This window comes from Oreochromis aureus, linkage group 17 (assembly GCF_013358895.1).
Source record: "Oreochromis aureus strain Israel breed Guangdong linkage group 17, ZZ_aureus, whole genome shotgun sequence".
In the NCBI taxonomy this organism is placed as follows: domain Eukaryota; kingdom Metazoa; phylum Chordata; class Actinopteri; order Cichliformes; family Cichlidae; genus Oreochromis; species Oreochromis aureus.
This window is the reverse complement of record NC_052958.1, coordinates 30,325,318-30,347,711: the sequence shown is the minus strand read 5'-3', so window position 1 is coordinate 30,347,711 and position 22,394 is coordinate 30,325,318. Positions and strand designations below refer to the sequence as shown.

The 22,394-nt window shown below is 37.2% G+C and overlaps 1 protein-coding gene across 2 annotated transcripts; it reads right to left on the bottom strand.

The window, feature by feature from the left end:
• Positions 1-1,547: 1,547 nt before the first annotated feature.
• LOC116334344 (complement factor H-related protein 3-like) lies at positions 1,548-18,497 on the bottom strand. 2 transcript variants are annotated; one of them, XM_039601486.1, is made up of 9 exons: positions 18,342-18,497; positions 16,151-16,345; positions 15,856-16,032; positions 12,125-12,304; positions 10,867-11,052; positions 6,890-7,069; positions 4,607-4,789; positions 3,451-3,630; positions 1,548-1,866 (listed from the first exon to the last, which is right to left on the bottom strand). In XM_039601486.1, the coding sequence occupies exons 1-9, from the start codon at positions 18,409-18,411 to the stop codon at positions 1,673-1,675; spliced, it is 1,545 nt and encodes a 514-aa protein (XP_039457420.1). In that variant the 5' UTR covers positions 18,412-18,497; the 3' UTR covers positions 1,548-1,672. The 2 variants fall into 2 exon arrangements, with proteins under 2 accessions (XP_039457420.1, XP_031613610.2); XM_031757750.2 differs by lacking the exons at positions 3,451-3,630; positions 4,607-4,789.
• Positions 18,498-22,394: the final 3,897 nt, after the last annotated feature.

Below are 22,394 nucleotides of genomic sequence, written 5' to 3'. Positions count from 1 at the left end.
CACACACACACGCACACACACACACACACGCACGCACGCACGCACGCGCGCGCACGCACGCACACACACACACACACACACACACACACACACACACACACACACACACACACACAGTGTATTGTTAAAATCAATTATTCAGATTTATTTGTGTTTGCAATTGTTGGTTATAAATATAAGTATACTAAAATATTTAATATTTATATCACTAAGTATTAAACAAAGATATAGCACACTGTTGGCACACACACAGTTATTCTGCAATTTTTATGTGATTTGTTTACCATTGTCCTTGTCATTCATTTACATGTTTGTTCAGGGAGCTCATGTCACTTCCAGTTAAGAAAAATCTTTAGTGGAAAGAGGACAAGGTCATTACATCAATAAATTACCAAAAGAAAAGAGAAAAAAAAGACACATCCAAATGTTTATAAAACATTCTGTGCTCTTATTCACAAATGAACTTAAATTCATGATCAGTATATCACAATTTTCAAAGTATAAAACAATGGACCGAGGTGTTGGTACAGTGAGATAAAAAATATGGTTTTAATGAAAGTGAATGAAGTATTTTATACTAATTTGAGCATACTTGTCCTCTCTCATGAAAAAAAACAGACAGAATGGGAATAAATGATCCTTTCTTATGTTTAGTTTTCTAAAGAATTAATGAGGATAGAGGCAAAGCCTCTGTATAAATTGCAGAATATTTAAGTAAGACTTTGAATTGGAAAACGATTTGCACTGTTTAGATTCTATTTGGTGTTATTTGGCAAGGTTTTGATGTGGGGCTACTGGTATTTCGGTAGTTATGGACAGAGAGGCTGAAAATAAAGAGAACGTCTGTCTTTAAGTTTTCTTTCTTGGCTCTTTTAGTTATTATTGGTGTCATGACTTTCATTTCAAGCATACTGTGCTGTCAATAAAACGCTGGTCATAAAATGACACCCTGTCTCATCTCAGTGGAGTGTGTGAGGAATAAAGAGCATGAGATACTACACAAACAGCTTTTAGTGACAAGAATGCTCTTAAAGTGAAGTACTATTTATTAGCCATCTCATGATAACTTTTTTTGTTGGGTCTGCCTATTTTTGCAAACGCTCATATGGGTTGTATTTGACTGTAGGAAAAAATCTTGTTTGGACCTGAAAACTTAACTTAAAATTCCTAAAATTGATTTAATTGAATTTTATTTTACAGCACCAAACAATAACAGATTACTCCTTATATTATAGAGGAAAGTACATGTCAGGTGGATTTTTTTTCTTGTCTGAATGATTCTACATACAATGACCCAGAGAGAAGTTATGGAAACTACAGAACGATCAATAGGTTTTTATGACTGAACAAACATCAGCCAAGTCATGTTTTTATACAGATCATTTGATAACTCTTTAAATCAGATCATCAGTATTCAAAATTAAGTTGCTGGGCAGTTGCTTTATTAAATTATAAAGCCAAGTTCTGTCTATTTGTTCTGTATTTGTGTTAGAGGATTTATGCAAGATTCATTTCACTCAGAAAACACGTAGAAGCAGGAAACAGAATCAGTCAGCATTTATTAGCTTTTATTGAAATGACCACAAACAGCACTGGTCTAAGTCTTCATTCTGGTCTTCAATTATTGACACATTAGTGCCCTCATGTTTATCTAGTCTTGTACAAAAAAGCATTACTGGCAAGTCGGTAAATGTATCACACCATGTTCACACGTCTGACGCATTCCCACTGCCCCATCATGTCTGTATCCTCTTTTACACTCAAACACGATTACATCATTATGTTCAGAATACAGTTTATCATCTCTTCTATGTTTGAACTGAATATTATGTCTGTTCATGTCGTCTCTATTCACAGTGCAGGGTCCTGTAAGACATAAAAGAGAAACAGTCTTTTAATGTTAGTAAAATACATGGATGTACAGAATACTGTGTTCTGTAAAGGACTCTGTGGCTATGATGTAAAACGTGCCATTCAAATAAAGTTTATTTTGTGGTCAAACGCTGGAATGATACACAGATGATCTACTGTTGCTGTTGCTCATGTGGTGATTACATTCACTGTTAATTTTGTCTAATTTCCCTGTGATTACTTTGGATGCAGAAGTCATATTTCAATGTAAACCTACTCATTCATTTAACCTACTCATTCTCCAAATAAGTAAACCAGTTTTTCATTCACTGACTCCAGCATCCCTTCGCTGGCTGCTTTTTGATTTATTCACTAAAACCATCCACAATTGATTCTTCAACTCAAAATAGTAAAATTCACAGATCTGGTCCATTTTCTTACTGTGCAAATTTTGTATAAAGGAAGAAACAACCTACTTCCTGACAGTAGAGAACAGGGAAACAATTATTGGAGAATTAAATTTAAAACATCCCTGTATCCGTACAACACTAAAAAGACTTTACATCTCTGTGTGTGGAGTGAAGCTGTGGAATAGACTAAGTGAAGAACTGAAGCAATGTCCCAGCATAACTCAGTCTAAAAAGTGACTCTCAGTCACTCAGTAACTCAGTCTAAAAATATGGTACAGGGAGGAGGTAGGGCTCTGATCAGGTGCACTCACCCAGTATTTTCACAACAGCAATATGTATATATGTGTGTGGCTGAGCAAATATGTTTGTATAAGTATACTTATCTGTAAATGTGTATATTTTTATAAAATAAAAAAATTAATAACACTAAAAATTATAAATAAAAAAATAATTTCTTAGTAATGCTCAGTAAACTTCAGACTGTACTATCCACACACTGAGGGTAAAGGATACTTAAGAAGAAATGATTTTGTACCTGTTGATTATATCAAACACAAAATGCTCCAAAGCATTTTATCCCCTCGATGCCTAGTCTATCATTTTAGATACATACAGCTTTTGGGATTTTTTGATCTACAACATTCAGTTCTCAAAAATCCAGTCTTAGTTTTTTGACAAAGTTCCAAAATTCAGATTAACAGTAAAGGGTTCTGGACTTTTTGTCAGAAATGAATGTTTCTGGCTGTTTTTTTTTAAATGTTTGCTGTGTACACCACCACAGTGGATTTTAAATTGAACAGTCAAGATTGAAATGCAACCTTCCAGTGTTTATTTAATAATAATAATGATACTAATAATGGATTGCATTTTTTATATATCGCTTTTCAAGGCACCCAAAGCGCTTTACAATTCCACTATTCATTCACTCTCACATTCACACACTGGTGGAGGCAAGCTACAGTTGTAGCCACTTCATAAAAGTAATGCATTAGCTGTTTGTGAGTAACATGTTTAATTTCATATTTTATACACAGTTTCTCATCTTGAGAGGCTCACAAACAGTCGTGTATAATTTTGTAAATATCGATCACACCTCTGGAATTAAACAAAATTAAAAAACAGAAACCAAAATGATTTTTTACTTGTATCTTCACAGAATGAAAGAAAATGAAAGAAAACTTTAACTTACGGAGGCATCTAATCTCTCCAGTCCATTCACCGTCTTTACAAGTTTTGAACGGTCCACCCTCCATGACGTAGTATGGCTGACAGATATATTCAACCTTGTCATTATGTTGGTACTGGTATTTGGGTCTTGATTTGGTGTCTCCATCTGAAAGAGGTGGTGGCCTCCCACAACCGTGGGCAACTGCAAAAGTGTGAACAATAGAGAAAAAAAAAAGTTTAGGCAACATTTAGTCACAATAATTTTATGTAGTCACATTTTTATGTATATCATCACACATCGTTTTACATTTCAGATGAAGTATTCATCATGTAATCCAAGTCTTGCAGATCAGCCTTTAAGACTGCTTTGTCATCATATATGTGTAATTCTGTAATACTCAGGAAGTGGTTAGCACTCATTGTAACTATTGATAAACTGTGTTGTACAGGTATCAAACTCATGTGCTATAAAGGAAACATTGCTGTCTTCTTTTCTGATTCATTCATCTACTGCCCTCTGCCACATCTTACAAATCCCATCCTTTTAATTCTTTAAATTATTTATTATGAAAAATAATTTATTTTTTAAGTTCAAACTCTTCTGTGGTTCGGGTGTGTCCATCAGGTTCACATATTTCCTCTGACATGTCCAAAGCATGTTGTATTCCCCTGTAGACAACCACTTAAAAACGCTGAAATCCTGGAAAAAGCAAACCTGATAATAACGTTCTCAGTGTGACTTCGGGCAGACTGCAATGGTGTATTTAGGAAAACTAGTGGGTGGTGAACAAGTAAAACCCATCCACTTAAAAACTGAAGCCATTGTGATGTTCTCAGAGCTGCAGCACAGTTTGGGGATGGTGGGTTATTACAGAGGTTTCTATATAAACTAATTGTTCTTGTTCATATTAATATTATTATTATTTAATGATATAACTGCAAACTAACCCTGAAGTCTACATTGTGGTGTGTTCAGGTATAATCTTAAATGCACCACATTTCAAACAGTTTTGAGCTACTGTCTGTGTTAGTGAAAACAACTTTTCAACGTCACACTTAACCAACTTCTCAGATTTAATAAACTTCTCAAACTGGTTCCAGCGTCCCTCCACTGGCTGTTTGTTTATTTAGAACAGATTTAAAAACTTTGTGAGTAACAAAAGAGAAATGTAACTCACGGCGGCATCTCATCTCTCCAACCCAATCACCATCGACACAGGTTTTGAACGGCCCACCTTCCATGCCGTAGTCTGTGTCACACACATATTCGACCTTGTCATTGTGTCTGTACGGGTATCTAGTCCCTGGTTTGGCCTGTCCATGTGAAAGAGGTGGTGGTGACCTCCTACAATCCTTGGCAGCTACAAAAATGTCGGCAATAACAGTGGAAAAACCAACATTAGATACTATTTTGTCACAATCACATTTCCACTACTTACTTAGTGAACATATTTAGTTTTACAGGGCTTGTCCTGCCTTTCTGGAGGGCTTATTTTTCACTAAAAATGATGTAATATGCATACCCACATAATTATTGATGATTATAATTACGATATTTAAAAAAACACACACTGTATTTTAAAGAACATACATTAAGAAACAGATTTTATTAGATTTATATTTTAAATATGACAAAATGCTTATTTTACAGCAGCAAAATTATTGTATCTCTGCAGTTTAAACATTTAATAAACTTTCTGCCTGTACAAAGTGAATAGTCAAAAATACATTATTTTATATTTATTATTTATTTTTGTATTCTTTTTACTTCATTATTGTAGCTCTGGTAATAAATAACAAGGGAAGGATTCTGGATCAGCACCATGATGGAACCTTGTGGCCATACAGTATTCTGAAGAAGGTCTAAAATGTCACTGTATGTGCGTGCGTGTGTGTGTTTTGTGTGTATAGATTTTTTAAATTATTACTCATGATATAACATTGTCCAGACATGGCTGGTAAGGACATGAGGAGGAAACAGTAGGAGCTGTGTGAGGATACTAAAGGCAGTGGATCCCTCAGCAGCTGGATTACAAAGAGCACAGGTAACATTAACACATGTAGCTACCAGTTGTTGGAGAGGTATTCCAGTATAAAAATAATAATAAGCACAACTGGAATGTTTTGCTTCTATAACATTTTTCTGTCATCATTTTATTATAGATTAAGCGCAAGAGTTGTTAAGTGTGGATAATTAAATAATATTTTATTGCAATAGCAAATTGTGCCTTGTTCTCAGATGGACAGCAAGTGGAGAGTGATAGATGAGATGAGGAGATGAAGGAGGAAGAGAGGCAAAGAGTAAGTCACAGGCAGAGCCTAGTTTATTTCTCACAGTTTTTCGTTGCCTTATGGTTCCAAGCGCTGTCACCAATCTTTGCATTTTGTTATTATCTCATAACACTTTTTTAATCAGCTACCATCTCTCCTATGAACTTTTGAATGTCTACAGTCTCAGATCAACACAGCCCTGCCCTCCAGCACTATCAGCAGCAGGAGCAGCAGAAACCCCTCAACAGCAACATTGTACCCATCAGGTAAAACATAGGCTACGTTTGCTTTGTCTAGTTGCCACCTCACAACAGTGATATAGTATGATGCAATCCCATATTAGATTCTTGATGAATTGGTGTTGTTGTTATTCAGCCTGGTTCAATGTGTCCCTTTTTAACTTTGAGCACCCGCCCCTTTAAACGTCTCTGCTCCACACCATTTATAGTCTTTTAATTTTTTTCTGTAAATCCTGGCAAAGCACAGTCCCTACACACTGCTCCCTGGGCACTGGATTGGTGGCTGCCCACTGCTTGACTGAGTGAATGGTTTCAATGCAGAGAGTAATTTCCCTATGGGGATTAATAAAGTATACATTATTATTAAAAATCACCAAGAGTGTCTCACTTATGTCATGACAGAGGATCTGAGGATGGCAGAGAATGTGCATTTTAAATATTTTTATAGATATGCTGTTAATAGCTCTGTTTAGGCTTTAATTTTTACAGTATTTAACCATTTATTTATATTTTGTTTTAGTGATTTAAAAATATGCAGACATTTTTATGGGTTATTTTGTTGTGACTGTTCTAGATGTCTAAAGTACAATATTTGCAAGTCATATAAATCACCATCATTATATAGTTGAACTGTCTTTTTGAAAGTCCAATGACTGTGATGTGTAACAGCTTTGTATATTTTTGTAAACTGTGAACACAATTCTGCAATTCACAACGCCTCTGTCAGTGCGCCCCAGCGTGGCTGTGGCTACAATGTAGCTTGCCATCTCCAGTGTGTGAATGTGTGTGTGAATGGGTGGATGACTGGATGTGTAAAGCGCTTTGGGGTCCTTAGGGACTAGTAAAGGCCATTTACCATTTTACAACATTCATAAACAGAAAGCGAAATGATTTTTTACTTGTATCTTCACAGAATGTAACATTAAACATACAAAGGAAATGTTAACTTACGGAGGCATCTAATCTCTCCAGTCCATTCACCATTGATACAGGTTTTGAACGGTCCACCCTCCATGGTGTAGTATTGCTGACAGATATACTCAACCCTCTCATTATGTTGGTACTGATATTTAGTACTTGTTTTAATGTCTCCATCTGAAAGAGACGGTGGCCTCCAACAACCCAGTGCAGCTGCAAAAATGTGAGCAACAGAGAAAAAAACAGGTATAGTCATTACTTTACGACAATTATATTATTTAGTCAAATTTTCATTTTCATCTACTGGCACACATCATTTTACATGTTAGGTGAAGTATTCATTATGTCTTGTCTTGCAGATGATAACCTTCCTCTAAGACTGCTTTGTCATCTATGGGAGACAAAGTTTCACACACACTAGTTAGCAGGATCACTAATATGAGGTGCCGTAAGGGACATTATTACTGAAACGCTCCCACACACACTACTGAAACGCTCTCACACACACTACTGAAACGCTCTCACACACACTACTAAAACGCACTCACCCACTCCACTGAAACCAGAGGCATTTCCGCTGAACAGGAAGTTGTTTCCTGACAAGGAAACTGATGGAAAAACACTACAAGGATATCTACTCAGCAACCTGCTAGTACAGCGGTCCCGAACCTTTTTTGCACCACGGACCATTTATGGCCGACAATATTTTCACAGACCGGCCTTTAAGGTGTCGTGGATAAATACAATAAAATAAAACCAGTACCGGTACCATAAAAAAGAAGATTTATTCATAACACACGGGAAAAGACCCAGGGAAACCGAGTTAACAATATAAAAAAAATACCCTGAAAACCATAAATTTCAAACTCGAGCCTCAACTCTTGTGACCCAGTACCAAACGACTCACAGACTGGTACTGGTCCAGGGCCTGGGGGCTGGGGACGGCTGTGCTAGTAGCCTAAGTGAAGCAGCCGCATTACTTAAGACTATATTAGCTTCCTTGAATCCAGGACTGGATTCGGTTAGAGTTGAATCTAAAGTTAAATATATAGGGCTGATAATATCGAAAAACCTAATTAGCAGAGAAGACTCTGATATGTCTAAATGTATCATGGAGATGAAGAAATCACTTGTTGGTTAACCACTGGTTAACCAGACGACCTCACTATTTTTGTCAGAAACATCCTATCTAAAGCTGAAGGCATCTCCAAATTGATTTATATATCTCCTCTAAAAACATTAATAACACAGTTATTTTCTAATTTTTGTGGAGGAATAAAACCCATTACATTGAAAGATCTCAGCTTGTGAGAGAATACAATAAAGGTGGTGTCAAAGGTCCAGAATTTGAATTTATGGTTGGCACCCTTAGAATTAAATGGTTAAAATCTTGTCTGTCAAAGCCAGACTCTATGTAGTTCCACATCCCACGATCCTTGTTTAATAAAATAGGAGGATTAGACTTCATTTTGAAATGTGATTTTGAGGTAAATAAAATCCCAATCAAGATATCGAACTTTCCCAAACAGACTTTGCATTTTTGGAAAATGATATTTACCCACAACTTGTGTGTGAATGTGAGAGTGAATGAATAGTGGCATTGTAAAGCGCTTTGGGTGCCTGGAAAAGCGCTATATGAAATCCAATCCATTATTAACTTCTCCCCATAATTCAACCTTATGGAATAATAGGGTAATAACACTTAATCAAAAATCAATTTTCAAGAGCAACTGGTTTAAACAAAAAGATTATATTCATAACAGATTGTTGGATGTTAACGGTGTCATTCTAAGTTACACTGACTTTTCAGAAAAATATTGTCTAAACTGTTCTCAAAGAGAATATAACAAATTTTGTAAACTGGTCCCACTGCCTCTGCTTCATTTGATTAAAAACTTTATGATATCCAATAATTTCTCAACAGTGCTCCCAAATTTATTGCTAGGACAATGTCAGCTGTTTGATAACAATGCAATAAAAAATTTATTAGTAGTTTCTTCAAAAACAAAATATTTCATAGTTATGACAGAATTGTTACATGGCATGGCTCTAATTTAGTTATTTCAGATACACCGGATAAAGCATACTCAAAATTTATGAAATGGCCTATTCTACCTAAAGTTAAAGAAACACACTTTAACGAAATAAACAAAATTAATCCTGTGGCAGAATTTCTAAAAAACAGATTTGGCTTTGATGTGGATCAGTGTTCTTTTTGTACTGATGAAAATGAAACCCTAGAACATCTATCACACAATGCATTTGGTGTGACTTAAAAAATTGTATTTCCCTAAAAATTAATGATGTTCCACCATTTGAATTACATCAAATAATTTTTTTATATGGATCATCTAGCATTGGGTGTCTCAGACATTATTAACATCATCATACTTTTGAGTGAATATCATATCCATTGTGCTAAATAGAGGAACGCTAACCCTTTTCTCCCTGGTTTTATTAATGATTTTAAGATATTTTTTTCTTTGCTAAAAAAGACAAAAAGCAAATATGCCAAAAAAATTAACCAGGGTAATGCCTGTCTCCTGCTATTCTAAATTTTGACTTATGCAGAGGCTAATATATTGTTAAGTAATGCAGCTGCTTCACTTAGGCTATTGGCAGGTTGCTGAGTAGACTTCTTGTAGTGGTTTGTTTGAAATCTACCACTTTTTCCTTCAGTTTCCTTGTCAGGAAACAACTTCCTGTTCAACTGAAACGCCTTCCTGTTCAGCTGAAATGCCTTGTTTTTTCAGAAGTGTGTGTGAGAGCGTTTCAGTAGTGTTTGTGAGAGATAAATTTTCAGTAGTGTGTGTGAGAGATAAAATTTTAGTAGTGTGTGTGAGAGCGTTTCAGTAATAATGTCTCTTACGGCACCTCACACACTAATGTGCTCTTTGATCATTAACTACTTATTAGCTTAGTTAGGCCTGACTGATAAATAGGACTGTTAGAGGTCCAGCTAGAAATACACTTTTAGATCATCTTCAGATGTTTTCTAAGCAGTATATGGTCAGTCTTGCTAATTCACAATGGTCTCTTTTTTCTGAGGTGACATTTCGTAATTAATAGAGCTCATCCTGTCAGTTGGAGAATGAGTCTAATAGGTCTGACGGTTTTTGTGTAAAGATCAACAGCACGATTAAGAAAGACTGCCACCCTCCTCCTGAAACAGAAGCTTATTAAGACTGAATTGACTCTGCAGCTTTTGTAACTGAGCTGGACCTCCTAAAAGGCTATTTGGCAGGAGAAGGATTTAAGAGACTGACATATGCAATCTAGACCATAAAGTTCTCAAAGTGCACTTTGGGCAGACCATGGTGGTGTATCTAGGAAAAGTAGTGGGCGTAGGACAATTAAAAAACATCCACTCAAAATCTGAAGCCGGGGATTTCATGGTGAGGTGTAGCACTGTTTGGGGATGGTGAGTTATTACAGAGTAAAAAAAAATGTTGTGCTATTATGGTGGTTTAATAATAGCATTGTTATCATTGTTAACTAACAGTGAAGTCTACATTGTGGCGTGTTCAGATATAATCTTGAACACATTTGAACTTTGAAACGATGACTGAAATAAAAGGCAAGATTTCTTAAACCCTAGAAAAATGTTTCAATATATCTTTGCTAAATGTACAAATTGTAAATTATTACTCAGGAATCAGTAGCTGGGTGTAATATAAAAACTTATTGCCCATCATTTCTGCTGAGCAGAGGAAATTGACCACCACTCAAGGAGGCAATATCTATCTACTAGTAAGCAGAGGAGGCCTCTTACTATTGATACCTACTGATAACCTTTGAACTGATAGTTAGAAACAAGAACCTCTGCTGATCTAGTGGCAGGATGCTGAAATGTGTTTTTGTCTCATAAAACTAAAGTTTCAAATCTTCTTGGCAATTTGAGGTTAAAATTGGGCGTAACTTACTGTCATGCACACAATACCTCAAGAAATACCACAGATAGCTATAAAAGTCTTTCTATAGGTAAGATCACAAGAAAACAAGTGACGTACCTTCACAAGTGGGAAGAGGATTGCTCCATTGTCCATTTTCCAAACATTCAATCGTTGCATTCCCTTTGATGACGTGGCTACTGTCTTGACAAGCAAATGTTAGATGTTGTCCTTTTCTTATTTGATTGCCTGTTACATCTGTGGCGATTCTTAGACTGGCTGGTACTTCAGGGACTCTACAGTTCTCTGTTTTAAAGAAGAGAATCTGTTTCACTGTGAGGTTTAAATTGTTATCAAACAAACAAAAACTTTTTCTTAGATATCAGTCGCAAAATGTTATTTTAACTGTTTCTTTCTGGTACTAGTCAGTTTTCCAGCCTTTTGTTTTCCCCATCCCAACTTCTTTTGTGACATGTAGCTGCTATCAAATTCAAAGTGAATTTTCAAAATCAAAACTAAATTTTCTTGCTTTAAATATTTGATATATTTTCTATGTTCTATACGATTTGCAAACCACTGCATTGTGTTTTCAGGTTTGTAGATATATATGTTACTGTGATGGAAAATGCATGTTACTCTTTCATATAACTTTGGCCAAAAAAGTGTTTACTGAGGCCATCAAGGAAGCTGAGGACTTTTTTCAGTAGACTTCTATCCAGAGGACTCCTCCTCTGCTGGACATTTAAGAGAATTGATGTTTACTGAACTTCCACATTGGTTTCACTTGTCAGTCCTGGAAGCTTTGTCCATACCTTATAATACTTACCTTTTTGAAATGTATTATTATTATGAATAATAATAATAATAATTTTTTTTCTAGCTCAAGCTCAGCTGAGTAAAAACTGTTTAGATTTTTACTTCTATGGTTCCGGTACTACACATTTAAGTAAGTCTCAGTGAATGTAGTGAATGTTACATACAGACAAAAAATTACCAAGAGGACAGAATGTACTTTTTAAATATTTTTATACATATGCTGTTAAGAAGTCTGTTTAGGCTTTAAGTTTTACAGTATTTAACCATTTATTGATTTGTTTTGTTTGAGTGATCTAAAAATTTGCAGACATTTTTATGCGTTATTTTGTTGTGACTGTTCTAGATGTCTAAAGTTACAATATTTGTAAGTCACCGTCATTATATAGTTGAATTGTCTTTTTAAATGTCCAATGACTGTGATGTGTAACAGCTTTGTATATTTTTGTTAACACTGATTACAATTCTGCAATTCACAACATTCAAAACCAGAAAGCGAATTGATGTTTTTACTTGTTTCTTCACAGAATGTAACTTTAAACATACAAGGAAAACTTTAACTTACGATGGCATCTAATCTCTGCAGTCCATTCACCATTGATACAAGTTTTGAACGGTCCACCCTCCATGGTGTAGTATTGCTGACAGATATACTCAACCCTTTCTTTATGTTGGTAATGGTATTTAGCACTTGTTTTGATGTCTCCATTTGAAATAGATGGTGGCCTCTTACAGCCATAGGCAGCTGCAAAAATTTGAGCAACAGAGAAAAAACAAGTATAAAATAATTATTTATCATAATTATTTTATTTAGTCACACATCATTTCACATTTCAGGTGAAGTATTCATTATGTAATTGGCGTCTTGCAGATGATAACCTTAATTTTAAACAGCCCACTGAATGACTGATATCAGTTATGATTGCTTGTATTGATATATGTCCTTCTGTTATGCTCAGAAAGTGTTTAATACTCATTGTAACTAATGATAAACTGCTGGACAGGTATCAAACTTATGTTTGAGATTTCTAAATATCCTCACAGTCCTGCCAAGTATTGTAAAGGAAATGTTGCTGCTGCAATGAATTGCTTTATTCATTTATTCACCTACTGCCATCTCACACATCTAACTCATTCAAATCACAATCTTCTAATTCTTATTCTTATTCTTATGAATAATAATTACTAATAAGGTTTTTTCTTGTTCAAAGTCAAGTAAAAGCTGCTTTGATGTTGTCTTCTATGGTGCCCTTGTGCTCATCAGGTTGTGGCATTTATAACACTGAACACTGAATAAATAGTTCATACCTTGTAATATTTAGCTTTATCAAGAATAACTGTAGATCACAAATGAATGGGAACAGTCCCATTTATCCTGGACATTCTTACCTCTACATTCATTAGACCCATGCAGGCCATCTTCCCCAAAGATTGAGTGAAACTTCCTTCATAACTTCTCTTGCATTTATACTGGACACTGTGTTGATATGTAGATGTTAATGTAATGATAAGGTTTACCAGCAGGGGGCACTGTATTTAAGAAAGCTCATGAATGCCTCTGGGGAGCACATAAAAGAAGACTGGGCTGTGGTGTAAGATAAGAATGGTGTTAGTAAAATGTTTGGAGCAGTAGCTCGCAAAACACAAGTGGATGCTGTGTTATTTTGAACAAGCACTACGAAGACAACCCATGGTACCAGGAGTGGGGTGAAAGAGTGGAAACGATAGCACTTCAACGTTCTGTTTGAGATGGAAAGTTTGAAGCCACCGGGAGGCCTGAAACCGTTTGGGGAATGTGGACAGCAACTGGCGGTGTTTTAAGCAGCAGTTTGAGCTGTATATGGCGGCCATGGGACTGGACTCCAACCCTGATGGCAGGAAAATTGCATTGCTGCTCATGGTAGCTGGTCCTCAAGCCATTGAAGTCTTCAACACGTTTGAGTTTGAGGAAGTTGGTGACAGGAGTAAGTACGACAAAGTGGTTGAAAAGTTTGATGCACACTGTTCACCACAGAAGAACACAGTGTATGAAAGGTATGTTTTCCAATCTCGGATACAGCAACCAGAAGAGACTATTGATTTGTGACTGATTTGAAGCTAAAGGCACAGTCATGTGATTTTGGAGAGCTGGAAAATTCTATGGTTTGTGATCAAATTGTGTATGGGATCCATAATAAACGTACTAGAGAACGGCTGCTCAGAGATTCCAAGCTAACTCTGGATGAAGCAGAAAGACTGTGTCATGCAAGTGAGTTAGCCCTGCAGCATGCAAAGACATTGAATGAGACAAGCGTCACTGCAGTACATGATAGTGCAAAAAGAGCTGTGGTTAAAAAGAAAGTGAGGAAGAATTTGTCACAAAAGTCCAGCAAAGAGGATACAGTGTACTCTTGTAAGCGCTGCGGTGGCAGACATGAACCCAGACAGTGTCCAGCTTATGGCAAAAAATGTTTAAAATGCAATGGAAAAAATCATTTTGCCAAACAATATCTGTCTAAAACCAAACCCAAATAAGTGCATTTAGTTGAAGAGACTGACTTAAGTGAGACTTTCTTTGTGGGCATAGTGTCACTTGGGGATGTAAAAAGTGAGCATAACGAAGCAGAAGACAGTGAGAGACGCTCAGATTATGAAGACACGTGGATTGTTTCACTCCCAATACAAGGAACTTTGGTGACACTAAGGATTGATACAGGTGCACAGGCAAACCTAATCAGCATGACAGAGATCAATGCTATGAAACCAAAGCCCAAAATAATAAAGAAAAGAGTACCTCTAAAAGACTACAATGGGAAGAATGTTGAAAGTAATGGTCAATGCAGACTTACGGTGACAATAAAACACAAAGATTATGATGTATAATGTTGTTTAATGTTGTATCAGAGGGTCGTGAATCACTGCTGGGTGGCATGACATCCAAAAGATTAAACGTAGTAGAAAGAGTGTACCACATCAGCTGTGCAAAAGCAGCAAGTGGACAGCGAGGAGCAGTTGACTCCATTGTACAGCATTATGAGGATGTCTTCAAAGGTTTGGGATGTCTGCCATGCACTTACAGTATTCAGCTGAAAGAGGATGCAAAGCCAGTGATCGATTCACCACGTAGAGTCCCAGCTCCACTGAAGGACCTTTTAAAGAAAGAACTGGACAGGATGTCACAGTTGCACGTCATTACAAAAGTGGAAGAACCAACTGAGTGAGTAAACTCAATGGTGTTCGTGGATAAAAGGAATAAAAACAATGATTTGAGAAGATGCATGACCCTGGCGATTTAAATCAAGCCATAAAACATGAGCACTACCAGATACCAAAGCGTGAAGAGATTGCAAGTGAAATGGCAGGTGCCAAATACTTCTCAAAGCTAGATGCAGCACAGGGTTTTTGGCAAATAAAGCTAGATGAGAAAAGTTCAAAATACTGTACTTTCAATACACCTTTTGGTAGGTACAGATTCCTCAGAATGCCATTTGGCATAATCTCAGCATCTGAGATTTTTCATCGTGCCATGGACAACATGTTAGAGGGATTACAAGGTGTTCGCTGTTATGTTGATGATGTGGTTATTTGGGGCTCCACCCTACAAGAACATAATGAAAGACTGGTAAAAGTGCTGCAATGGGTGAGGAAGAATGGATTAAAGCTAAATCGTGACAAGTGTCATTTTGGTGTATAGGAAATAACATTTTTGGGAGACAAATTCTCTGCTGGAGAAAGAAAAATAAAAGCCATTGCAACCATGCCACGTCCGACAGATAAGAGAGGTGTGCTCAGAGTGATAGGAATGATAAACTTTGTTGGAAAATTCATACCTAACTTGTCGGTGAGAACATCAGCACTAAGGGAGTTACTTTGTGATTCCATAGAATTTAAATGGACAGCGAGGCATGAACAAGAATGGAATGATTTAAAAACCACACTGACAACGCGCCCAGTGCTTGCATATTACGATCCAACTAAGAGTCTGAAAATCTCAACAGATGCCTCAAAGGATGGGCTTGGAGCTGTTTTACTTCAAGCTGAAGAGGGGAGCTGGAAACCAGTTGCTTATGCTTCTAGATCCATGTCTAAGTCTGAAACCAGATATGCTCAGACTGAGAAAGAATGTCTTGGGCTGGCATATGGACTTGATATTTTTCACTGTTATGTTTATGGTCTTCCTACCTTTACAGTTGAGACAGATCATCGTCCTCTTGTGTCAAACATTAAGAGAAATCTGAATGAGATGTCGCTGCAAATTAATGATACAAAAGAAACGAAACCAATATCTGAAGAAAAACAAGCTAAACCTCATGATACCTTGACAAAGTGGATTTGGTTCCCATCCATCTCTGGTGCATGTGGCCCAGGGAGCTCCATCTGTACTCCTGTAGTCGGATCCACATCTGTAAGTGACAGTGTCGCCCAGTCTTTGTTGTTGCCCAGAATCACCCCAGTGATCCAAATACAGAGCTTGTGGATGGCTACATGTAACCTCTAGAAAGAGATATAGACTAACTAATAGGGGCAGATCGTCTTCATGTACAAATGAACTGCCGCAATGCCAGTATCAATAACCTTAAAATATGTGTATAAAGCAGATGCAGTTTTATACCTTCACACACTGGTCTGATAGTCCAGTCTCTGTCATTTTTGCAAGTAGTCTCAGTCGAGGTGGTCTGAGTGTTTAGAATCCAGTAACCCTCCCCACATGTAACTCGTATCTTCTCACCGGGAGAAAACAAACTTCTATAAGCAGGTTCATATCTGGTTCCTCTGAGTGGTGGAAGCGTCAGTTGGCATTTTATTTCTGAAATTGTTGGAAAATGAGGCATATTGATCATTAGTATGTTATAATAAAACATGGCAGTTTGTTAACTGAGATTTAAAGGGCAATTGTGAGCGCTACAGGAACAAACACACAGACACACTCACAATATAAACAAATTCCCCTCTTGCCTCTACGGTCATCTACTATAGGCCTGGGTACTTGAGGGTCCTGTGCACTATCTTAGCTGTTCCAAGGACTGCGCTCTTCTGGACAGAGATCTCAGATGTTGTTCCTTGGATATGCTTGAGCCACTCAGCCAGCTGTGGGGTCACTGCACTGTGCACTCCGATTACCACTGGGACCACTGTTACCTTCACCCTCCACATGTTCTTGAGCTCTTCTCTGAGACCTCAGTACTTCTCCATCTACTTGTGTTCTTTCTTCTTGATGTTGCGGTCATTCAGTATAGCTCCATCTATTACTACAGCTGTCTTCCTCTGTTTGTCCACTGCTACTATATCTGGTTGGTTAGCCATCACTAGTTTGTCTGTCTGTATCTGGAGGTCCCAGAAGCAGCTGGTTCATTTGTGCTGCCAGATGCTCATGGAGTGCTGTCAGCTTCTTCAGCCAGTAGGTGTGACTCATGTTGGGGCCTGGTGAAGTCCAACTCTTCATTCTGGAGACCCTCTCTTGGATGTCTGCCTCTGTAATGGTTACTGGACCCTGTTCAGGGAGGTTGCTGTGGTCCTGTTTTTAGATCCACTAGCCACTGAGCACTGCTGTTATGGGTTGCATCCTTCTCCCATATGCTCTTCCAGTACTGCTTTCTATCTCTTGGATAGAATTCTTCAAGCGGCTGGCCAACACTGTGAACTTGGCAGTTTCCAAGGCCTCCTGTCTGCCACAAGAAAGATGATCACATCACATGCCTGAAACATCCAGGGTGTGTCACTCCTCCTGTTGCCCACCTAGAGACAGTGTTTACACTGCAATCTGGCTTTCATGGCTTTTTGGCCAGCATCTGTGACATTCAGTAGTCGCCTCATTGTTTGACACACAAAACAAAACAAAACAAAACAAAAAGCAGCTACCACACTACACACTCTAAACACATTAAATATTCAAAAAACTGTCAAAATTGCTGTTCTCTCATTCACTGTTCTTTCTTTTGGTGTCCATCCCACAATTTTACTCTTTTACTTAGCAACCAAATGTGATGTGTTTTTGTTAATGGGTGATATAGTTGATTTTTTCACTAACAGGAAAGGGGGAATCATGTTTTTTTTCTTACTGTCATTAGAAAACCCTTTCTTCTGCAAACTTATCAACAATATTTATGAAAAAGCATGGCAAAAATGATTTATTATAACTCTGGTTTTACTTGGCCAATCAACACATTTTAAAAATTGGTATGTAGTTTAAAGTCCTCACTTTTGGCACAGGGTGAAATAAACACTCAGCAATTGTGGGTCTTGCTGCTATATCATCTTAAATCAATCATGTGATTTAGAGGCACAAGCATGTAGGGCAACTAGTGGGTTAAATGACTAAAATCCTTCCAGTTGTTCATGAGTTTGGTTTTCAGCCTTTTTCTCCATGACATCTTTCATTTTGCATAAAACTATTCTTAAACAATTGCTGTTTCTGACACGACTGCAAAAAGGATTTGTGTCACCTCCTGGGAGAGCTGAGTGAATGTGCAAACCACTGCATTAAAATAAAAAAACAACGATGAAATTTGGGGTTAGAAAAATGCAAAATGTATAACTAATTCCCCCGGGAACCTTTCTTCTGCTAATGATCATAGACATTGGACTGATCAAATGAAAAACCAGTCTGCTAACAATTAATGTGGATTAATCGTTGTTTCTCTTGCTTTCGAAAAAATTTCATTTTTATAGGTCTGTAAGATTAGAAGTATATGAATAAAAGTGTCACTGACTAATTAAAAGGCTGATTTCAATCCACTGTTTAAACATCTGTTTGTTACTGTAAACTATTACTAAGACAGAAACTAGTAATCAGACTTTCTTACCGTTCTGCTGTAAAGATTCATTTGGATTCAGCCACAGGAGAAAAAGCCAAGAAAGGCCAAAGAGTCTCATTATTAAAATCAGGGATTGCTGTGTTCAGGAAATACTGCCTAAGAAGTGATTCACCTCCACTTACACAGACTGAACTCTTTTACCACATGAATATGTGCATGCTGTGAAACTCAGGGACACTGGCATTTAACCCTTTCACCTCACTCACACACACAAACACAAACAAACACACACACACACACACACACACACACACACACACACACACACACACACACACACACACACACACACACACAGTGTATTGTTAAAATAAATTATTCAGATTTATTTGTGTTTCCAATTTTTGGCTATAAATATAAGTATACTAAAATATTTAATATTTATATCACTAAGTATTAAACAAAGATATAGCACACGGTTGGCACACACACAGTTATTCTGCAATTTTTATGTGATTTGTTTACCATTGTCCTTGTCATTCATTTACATGTTTGTTCAGGGAGCTCATGTCACTTCCAGTTAAGAAAAATCTTTAGTGGAAAGAGGACAAGGTCATTACATCAATAAATTACCAAAGGAAAAGAGAAAAAAAGACACATCCAAATGTTTATAAAACATTCTGTGCTCTTATTCACAAATTTTCAAAATGTAAAACAATGGACTGAGGTGTTGGTACAGGGAGATAAAAAAAAAAAAATGGTTTTAATGAAAGTGAATTAAGTATTTTATACTAATGCAATCAAATCCATTGTGTCGCTGATCTTTGAAATATCCAAGACTCTAATCACCACCAATGCTCCACTCCCCTACTATTTATTATATGGAAAATAATAATAATAATTTTTCAAAATAAATAATTGACAATTCAAATAATGAAACTGGCATTTAAACGGTTAAAATCCTGAAATCCTGATCATTTGATAAGGGGTCAAATTTATTAGGTGAAGCAGAAAAAATATTGATCTATGAGGATTTTATGGCAGATTTTGTATAGATCTGCGTGAGGACACAATTCAATTCAATTCAATTTTATTTATATAGCGCCAAATCACAACAAAAGTCGCCTCAAGGCGCTTTATATTGTACAATAGATAGCACAATAATAAATACAGAGAAAACCCCAACAATCATATCATATGACCCCCTATGAGCAAGCACTTTGGCGACCTTTTAACAGGAAGAAACCTCCGGCAGAACCAGGCTCAGGGAGGGGCGGCCATCTGCTGCGACCGGTTGGGGTGAAGAAGGAAAACAGGATGAAAGACATGCTGTGGAAGAGAGACAGAAATTAATAACCGATATGATTCGATGCAGAGACACATAGTGAGTGGCTGGAAAGGAAAAACTCAATGCATCATGGGAATCCCCGGCAGCCTACGTCTATTGCAGCATAACTAAGGGAGGATTCAGGGTCACCTGGTCCAGCCCTAGAGATATGAATGTGTTTTTCAACAGGTTTGACACTGCAGTGAATGCTCACCCCTTCTGACTTACCTGTAGCCAGCCTACAATCCACAGCTACACTACTCTCTCCCTCTCTCCACCTTGCACCGTAGCCTCCTGTGAAAGTCCTGAGACCCCTCCCCCACCTACAGTGGCGGTCCTAGCCTGTTTGGCGCCCTGGGCGAACACTCCCCCCCCAAAAAAAAGAAAAAACACACACACACACACACACACACACACACATAAAACATATTAAGGATTGTAAAACATAAAACTGTTGTCGGAACCATACATATATATGAAGAGAGAGAGACTATGCATGCCATGCAAATGGCTACCAAACAGCCATCATAATTCGTCATACAATGAGAACAGTACAAATCAAGAATTGACAATGACTAATTAATATTGTGCTGAACACAGTCCAAAAGATTCAGTAAGCTACATCAGTGCCTACTGTCTACTATGATAGCCAAGTGGCTAACAAACGTAAACAGACGTTTTCACTATCCCTACTAATTAATGTTATCCTGTTGTATCTCTGTTGTGGTCAGTGCTATCCTCTATGCTGTTGCATGCTGGGGCAGCAGGTTGAGGGTCACAGATGCCAACAGACTAAATTAACTGATCCACAAGGCCAGTAATGTTGTGGGGATGGAGCTGGACTCCGTTAGGGTGGTGTCTTAGAGGTGGATGTTGTCCAAGATAAAGACATTGCTGGATAATATCTCCCACCCACTCCATGACATGCTGGCTAGCCACAGGAGGATGTTCAGTGAGAGACTGAGATTACCCATAATGCACCACTGAACGACACAGGAAATCATTCCTGCCCGTGGCCATCTCCCTGTACAACTCCTCCATCTAACACACTGTGAACACTGCAATAGTTACACCCCTTTTACACACACTCTTTTCTACTCTGTAATATTCTATCAATTTTCTTGATAGTTATTTATAATCACCTCTATTAATTCTTGATATTGATAATTGAGTGACCTGTATATATTAGTGCTATTTCTTAAATGTGTAAAATCTGTAACATAATGTATTGTTTGGAGTTTAGTCTGTTACTGTTACTATTTTTACAATTTCTTCTTGGAGTAACTGTAACCCACATAATTTCCTTAGGGATTAATAAAGTATTCTGATTCTGATTCTGATTGTTTCAGGATGACCTGCCATTATCCAATGACACATCTGCTTACCTGTATCTTTTGCTCGTTTCTCCTCCTCTTCTTTTCTCTTTTTTCTAAACTGAGCACCTGATGGTTTTGAACTTTTCTAGTCCAATTTCCATTGGTTTTAATTTTGCACTCCAGTATGAACACCCATCTCCCAACCCGAGGATCACCACAACATAACCTAATAGACCTACACCTTAGTTCACAGATTCACTTTGTCTAGGGTTTATTTCTGGGATTTCGCACAACCCAGGATTAAAATCATGAATACATAATGGGCTTGGATTTACAACATTATGAATGAAATGCGCTCTATTTGAAAGACAAATGAGAAGACTCCACTCAGGCAAGTCTAAGTAGGGTGAGTCCCTGTGTGCTCACGGCCCGTGCCCCCCAGCTTTGTGGAGTCTTTCATAAACTTTTCATGATGCCAACAGACTCAATAAATATAAATAATAAATATCTCATTATTAGCTTCACATATTTGTGTTTTATACTTTACTGCACATAGTTAAACATTGTAGAGTAGTATTAGAAGTAGATTGCTACCAGTGTTGGGCAAGTTACTTTGAAAAAGTAATTAATTGTAGTTACTAGTTACTTCTTCAAAAAAGTAACTGAGTTAGTAACTGAGTTACAATATTCTAAAAGTAATTAATTACTTGAAAAGTAACTATTGCGTTACTTTAAAAAAAACATTTAAAGAATGACAGTTGCTCAAATTAATTTTCATCAATAATGCTTTTACCTCATAATTTGCATCACACATTTGTTTTATCATTTACTGAACATAGTTATGTGCATTGTAGTGTAGTTTTGGATTTAGACTGCTACCCTCAGCCACTAACAAGCATAAACAGAGAGAAGCCTTCTTTTCTGAGGAATGTGTGAGGAGCAACGTCTGCCTGGACTGGTGCAGGTGCAAGGTACAAAACCTTGAGGCCCACTCTGCTAGAGGAAACAGGGCTGTCAATTTCTGGGGTAAGGGAAGCTCTTTCTCCCCCTTTTCTTTTCCTCACTCCCTTCCCTATCTCTTTATGCAGACCTGAGCGGACAGCAAGAGGTGGTTGCCATGGTAAAAGGAGCGTTGCCTGCAAGAAGGTCATCTCTATATAAGGAGATCCAGAGAGGTGCAAAAGAGGAAACGTAAGCTCATATCAGACCAGCCTCAACTGTTAACATGATGTTTCTGTGACATGCAATAAAAGTGTTTACAGCCTGGGTTCTTTGTCTCTAAACCTCTTTTTCTCTAATAAAAAGTGAAATCTAATTATTTTGAGCATATTTGTCCTCGCTCATGGAAAAAAAAACAACACAATTAGAATAAGTGATCATTTCTTATATTTAGTTTTCTAAAGAATTAATGAGGATTTTTGACATGTTTTAAAAAGCCTCTGTAGAATATTTAAGTAA

Coding starts and splice junctions, on each gene's coding strand:
- LOC116334344 (XM_039601486.1), bottom strand. CDS start 18,411: ATGAGACTCTTTGGCCTTTCTTGGCTTTTTCTCCTGTGGCTGAATCCA. Junction 12,305..15,855: donor ACCAAATCCACTTTGTCAAG/GTATCATGAGGT, acceptor AAATTTTTGCAG/CTGCCTATGGCTGTAAGAGG. Junction 7,070..10,866: donor TCCTCTTCCCACTTGTGAAG/GTACGTCACTTG, acceptor ACATTTTTGCAG/CTGCACTGGGTTGTTGGAGG.